At 34.8% G+C, this 6,703-nt stretch overlaps 1 protein-coding gene across 3 annotated transcripts in view; it reads left to right on the top strand.

The window, feature by feature from the left end:
• The window catches only part of LOC116851263 (1,5-anhydro-D-fructose reductase), a 254,733-nt gene extending 249,079 nt beyond the window's left edge, over nt 1–5,654 (top strand). For 2 of the 3 annotated variants that reach the window (XM_032830538.1, XM_032830540.1), the window contains 3 exons: nt 952–1,149; nt 1,240–1,388; nt 3,052–5,654. In XM_032830538.1, coding sequence (XP_032686429.1) covers nt 952–1,149; nt 1,240–1,388; nt 3,052–3,208 — 504 coding nt within the window. In that variant the 3' untranslated portion in view covers nt 3,209–5,654. The other variant, XM_032830541.1, reaches the window with a different exon arrangement.
• Nucleotides 5,655–6,703: the final 1,049 nt, after the last annotated feature.

The raw sequence follows: 6,703 nt of genomic DNA, 5'->3' as shown, positions 1-6,703 counted from the left end.
CTCTCGAGATGTGCTATAAGAATATGCAATGAAAAATGGGGTGTTCCATTTAAAAAAATTAATGTGACCTTGACCTGACCTTCGCTACGCAACCCAAGGTCAAACTGATGTAATCAGTAAATACATCTTTTTAAACGCCACAACTTTTGTCTGAAACATTTTTTTGTAAAACTTATATTTTTCCTGATATTCGGGCGTCCCGGTACTTTTCGAACACCCTGTATAACCGTTGATGAAACATGAATCCACAATTATACACCTGAATTGAAACAACAGTCAGCACAATGGTTCCAAACGATGGAAGTGTTCCGAAGCGACCAAAGACGCAACAATCTGGAAAGATTCTGGCCACTGTGTTGTGGGATGCACATGAAATAATCCTCATCGATTATCTTGAAAAAGGAAGAACAATCACAGGAGAATATTATGCATCATTGTTGGATGATGAAATCAAGAAAAAACGGCCTCATTTAGCGAAGAAAAAATTCTTTTTCATCAAGACAATGCACCAGCTCACAAATCGATAAAGGCAATGGCAAGATTAAACAAATTGAGGTATGAATTGCTCTCACATTCACCGTATTCTCCAGATCTGGCCCCGTGTGACTTCTAGCTGTTTCCAAATCTCAAAAGATGGCTCCAGGGAAAGAGATTTGCTTCAAATGAAGAGGTTGAATGGGAAACAGACGCATATTTTGGCGGTTTAGAAACTTCTTATTATTTGAAAGGCTTAAAGAAGCTAGAAACTCGTTGGACTCGGTATATTGAGCTAAAAAGAGATTATGTTGAAGAATAAAGTTGAGATTTGCTAACAAAATGTTTTTTTCACTTTCATTCTAAGAACTTATTAATCAACCTGGTAAAACGTTTCGTTCAAGACTTTTGATGCCTTTGTGATCCATATTATTACAATGTGTGCTTTATCATTAATATTAAAAAATTTTATTGTAGATTGAAGTTAATATAAACGTTAACCAAAAAAGATTGATAGATTTCTGCAAGAAACATAACATTACTATTACCGGCTATTCACCTTTGGGACATCCTGGAAATCAATCAAGCATTAAAGATCATTTAGATAGTCCTGTAGTATTGCAAATTGCTCAAAAATATAAAAAGACTGCGGCACAAGTGGTTCTTCGATATGTGGTACGTAATAATAAGAATAAGAAATGTTTGTTTTATATTAAAAATTATTTAAGTTATCATTTGAGTCTGAAATATTTTATTGTTTTACAGTTTCAACATGGAGTCGCGCCGATACCAAAATCTGTAACTAAAAGTCGAATTAAAGAAAACATGGAAATTTTTGATTTTGAATTGACACTCGATGAAATGAGCGTTATTCAAAAACTCAATACTGGAGAAAGAATAGCAAGTTTTTCCATGTAAGTATTATATTTATTATAGCATTATATAACATATTTTCCAGCAAGAATACGCTATATATTACACTTCGTTGTACCATGTAAAGTACTTGTTGGAATTTTATTAATTTCTCCCTGTAACATCAGAATGTAGTTTTCTATTTTTATTTTTATGTGCGTCTGTAGCGTATTCATCATAAATATAATTTTTAACAAATTTTGTAGTTTTTGTAAATAACAAGTTTTATATACGGGTTATCTCACTTTAATTTTCATACTGTAATAACTCGAAAACATGGAATTTTAGTAAAAAATGTTTCAAATAAAAGTCGTAGAATTTAGAAGGAGACATTTGATGGTGACTTTGAATTAAGATCATAAGACTATATCAAGGTCAAGTTAGTTTCTTCAAACAGAAACCTCCATTTTTTACGACGGATTTCGATTTTCTGACAAAAACAAACACTTTTTGTTCTTACAATTTTTTTTTATTTGACCACCTGCTTTCGAGATATTTGACTTTAAAATTTTTAAGTTTTGCTGACCAAAATCCAATGCGTAACTTTAACATGGTCAACAAAATATCTCGAAAACTAAAATTCATCGCATTCATCAATTCATGTTTAAATAAAAACGACCCAGCCAATGAAAGCGATCAGAAAACGATCCGGTCAATAAAGACGAAATCAAGGAATAACCCAGCTAATTAAGGAGATCTATGGTTGACGTAAGCGGTAGAAGCAAGATTCTAGGATGGTGTGCAGCATGAATAGAATACAGAAGACGTGTAATAATTTAATTACGTCTCTCTGTCTGTATTACATGACCAAAATGTCCTCTATTATTTTCTAAGCATAAGCGGAATCTACGTTTGAAAGTCTGTATAACAAAAGTGATTATTTGTGGAATTACATATTGACAGACGCTTCTGATTCTGTTTATATTAATGTGTATATTAATTCATCTAGTTAGCTTATTCTTGTATACAGCATTTCTCAAATAATTCCATAAATAGAAGTCAAGTGGATTAAAGTCTAGTGATTTCGGAGGCCATGGAAATAATCCTCCTCTTCCTACCCATTAATTTGGATATTCTTCATTTAAAAATGCCCTAACATCTCTCTCTAGCAAAATGTGTGGGTGCACTGTTTGCTAAAACCAAGATCTTTGATGAACAGCCAATGGAATGTTTTCAAAGTATGTTGGCAAATAATCTTGGAAAAAATCTAAATAAATGGAACTGTTAATAATGTAACGCTGTTGCGTTCGTTGCGAGATAGTCGGATTCGTGGTAGGCTTAATATTTCTTGACGCAGTGATGTAATAAATATAATCTATTCTAACAAAGCTCTATTTACAAATGTATATACAATCGTCTTCGGTATTAGTCGTTGGTATTAGTCGTTTTTGTTCACGTAATAATTCTGTGTACATACATTCGTAATGACGGTTTGCAGTAGTGAGGGACCAGGAATGGTCCACGGGACGCGGTCGGTATTGTGTTGCGCATTTTCCTCGCACGCACGGTGAGGTTTATGTTGCGCGATTTAAATGCTATTGACGCGAAGTTTTAAATCGCTGCGGTGTTGTTTTTGACAATCGCTAGCGTTGTCGGTGCAGTTTGACTCGCGGGTTCATGATGCGGGAGCTGTTAGGAAATGGAGTCACCGTTATGTATTCGTAGGTCGGCGATGGAGCGGTTCCTGTCGCGTTGCTGCGAGCAGGAAATCGGTACGAACGGACTTGAGACCGCGTATCTTCAACTCAACGACGGGCAGTCTTTCCCGCGTATGCGTGTTACGGAGACCGGAGTGAACGGAGTTGAGTTCGCGCGAATGTGACTCAACGACGGCGGAATCTCGATCATGTATCAATGATACTGAAGTTTTAGTAAACGAAGTTAAGTTCGCGCAGAGGCGACTCAACGACGGCGAAATCTCGATCGTATATCTGCGATACCGAGATTGAATAACGGAGATTGCTTGGATACGATTCACGATGGACGATCCTTGTCGTGTATTTACGCGCTGGGGATCGTCTAGGAAGTGATGTCGATGTCACGTATCCATTTCGACTAGTCGATGGTGGGATAACTAAGAAACGGTGTCAACGTCGCGTATCGACTAGTTGACGATGAATCGGTCTGGGAGGTGTCGACGTCGTGTATCCACTAGTCGACGACGAAACGGTCAGGATGGTGATGACGTCGCGTATCCACTAATCGACGATGGAATGGCTAGAAACTGGTGTCGATATCGCGTATTCACTAGTCGAAGACGGAATTGTTAGGAACCGGTGTCGCGTATCCACTATGTGACGGCGGAGCGATCAGAAAACAGTATCGAGGTTGCGGATAACATGTTCTAGAGGTTTCTCTGTTGTCAGAGTTTAGCATTTGTCAGCTGGGCGCCTCGGAAGAACTATATGTCTTCTCGGTTTTCGCTTCGATTTTTATATGCGAATTTCGCTTGATTTGCTTTGTTCCACGGATGTTCGGCAGTTTGTTTATAATGTTCTAGTGAATAGTTCTTGTTTTCGGTTTTAGTACGGATTTTGACGGTTAACGTGCTTCTTCTTTGGGCGGATTGTTACAATAAGTCCCTCGAAGAAGTGTAGTCCTATAATTTGACTATTTAATATTCCTATCCAAACATAAAGTCTCCATCAGTGATAATTAAGAACTTGTTGGAGCCAGTGTAGATTTACAGGTAACGAGTAATGACAATTGTGTCTATTGAGACACTCATTATTTTAGAATATCGTTAAAGCAGACATTCCTAAAAAAATTTGAATTCTCTTTCAAAGTATCAAGTGCCAATCGACAAAATCGACCTTTTATTCCTTTTAACTCTTCTTAACTCTTACAGAAAATTTACATGATATGGGCGATATTGCATGGACATTCGATAAACTGTAACATGAGCAATACCTCACTCTATTTTTCAAGCGCTAACAGTAGATATAAATGAGTCATTCCGAAAACAGCTAAAAGTCTAAGATCATTTTTGTTTTGAACTTGATTTCTTTCTGGCAATGTGGATTTCTACGAGATCTTTCAATATTTTGTATTTGCCGAATATTTGGATGCCGACGGTATCACTCAATATAAAGACGTGAAATATGTCGGTAGTTTTCGTGTCATTCACCAAAAGTCATCAAAATATCCACATAACGTCATTTAGGTTACGTTCGTTATAATTCGATAATTCGTTATAATTTTTACAAATACAAAAGTTCATTTGAATTTGACAATGCTGTTTCAAGACTAATCAAGAACAATTAGATACATAAAGATATGATCACAGATTTATTGTTAAGTATAGAATGATACTTATTATTGTTAAGTATAGAATAATACTTTCATGTATTTATTAGCACTTCCTTATTTTTCGTATTTATTTCAAGAACAATATAATGATATAATCTGAAAATAGAAAAATTTGGGTAAACTTATAAATTAATGTACCACTCTCGGATGGCGCTGACTACTTGATCGCGATTGGTCATTTTCCACGATTTACGACTTTACGACTTCTACTGTAGACTTCCCTTTAGTTTCTGCTAATATCAAAATGAATTATAATGTGTATAATAAGTCTACGATAACAAATCATTTATGGTTAGACATCGAATTTAAAATGGGTAATGATAGAAGAAAATGCAAAGAATGTATCGATAGGGATTACAGTAAATTTTATACAGACAAAATCCTAGAAACAGTAGAAAAAACAATAGAGCTAAACAATAAAGATATGAATTATATGTAAATGTAACAACAGAAAAACTGGTGTAGATAATAATAGTTGCTTTGAATACTGTAGCACAAACAAATATTTAAATTCTAAAGAATGGGAAGGGAAAAAATGATTTTCAGATGACATAAGAGTAGCTACATATAAAAAAGACGAAGCACATATTAGGGCAGTGCATATCACTGCTTGAAATATTTGATAGAAAATGATTGAAATGGATAGAATTCCTATATTGATTTATACGACTTATCATGCACCGAAGTCGTACAACATAGATTTTTTAATATATACAACATAGATATTTTAATCATATTTTATAATACTATTCTTTTCAATCATCTTGAATATTGATGTTTGTATAATAAATTGATATTTCTGAATCATAGTAAATATCACATTATGCCCAGTAAGCAAGTTGAGCGCAGACTGCGCGCAGATTGGTAGCAAATTTGATCAAAAACCCACAGCAAAACCATAGTCATCTGTGTCTACATTAGGCTACGGTTTTGGCGACAGATCTTGCTGTCGGGCAATTGGTGCCAAATTTGCAGCAAAAACCGCGCAAAGCTTGCAGCGCAGCAAGGTCTGCGCGGTTTCTGCCACCAATCTGCCGTCAAATCGCTACAAGCTTTGCGCGGTTTTTGCTGCAAATCTGCAACAATTATCCGACAACAAGCTTTGCCGCATATCTGGCGGCAATTTTGCAGCCAAAATTTGATATAACAGATCCTGCATCAAATTTGTTATTTATTTGCCATCAAAAGTTGATAGCAAGCTCTGCTCGAAATCTGTTCGCGCAGGTTTGGCTATCTGAGTGTATTTATTATTATTTGATAATAAACTACTTATAATATTCCTTCATAATAATTTTACTTATAATGATGGTTATAAAATGGTAAATGGATAAAAATAAAAAGAGAAAGAAAATAAGAACTCAATAACAATGATATCAATTAAATAATAGGAAAAAGGGCTAATTCGAGTTCAAGCACAGGATTAATAGTGCTATGTACCATATGGGTAAAACCTTCCTTGTGTTAGGAAATAGAGCAATATTTATTGAACATGAATACTTAATATAAATAATCAAACGTTTCGGCTCAATCATGAACCCTCTTCAGTGATATAAAAAAAACTCAAGGTTTACAAAACGAACGCATTACAAGTAAAAGAATTAATTAAAGATTTTAATAAAATGACATAAATGTTATTCGCAGTATTATAGCTGACAAGACCGTTACCCGACTAATATTAAGAAGTTCAAATTAATACTAGGAAGTAGCCATAACTATAAAAAAAACCATAAAATAAAATAAAAATAGGTTAGATTAAAATATAATAAATAATTGAAACGGCCAATATAAATTACCTTTGTTGAGCTCAGCTAAAAGTGAAACGATCCTGTCAACGATAACATCGCCACGTCTAAGTAAAAGAGATAATAACAGATTTATATATACAAGCATTAACATTATGGCAACGACTCTTGGAAGAGAAGGAAACAAACAAAGTTTTATTTTCATAATAAGCTGCAATAGCTGTTGCCCAAATATTCTGTGTCCTTTTGAGAGTTAAGTCCATGCC

This window comes from Odontomachus brunneus, unplaced genomic scaffold, assembly GCF_010583005.1.
Source record: "Odontomachus brunneus isolate Ranch 3 - 2012 unplaced genomic scaffold, Obru_v1 Obru_scaffold_170, whole genome shotgun sequence".
NCBI classification, from domain to species: domain Eukaryota; kingdom Metazoa; phylum Arthropoda; class Insecta; order Hymenoptera; family Formicidae; genus Odontomachus; species Odontomachus brunneus.
The sequence above is the reverse complement of the archived record's forward strand: the minus strand, read 5'-3'. Positions and strand labels throughout refer to the sequence as shown.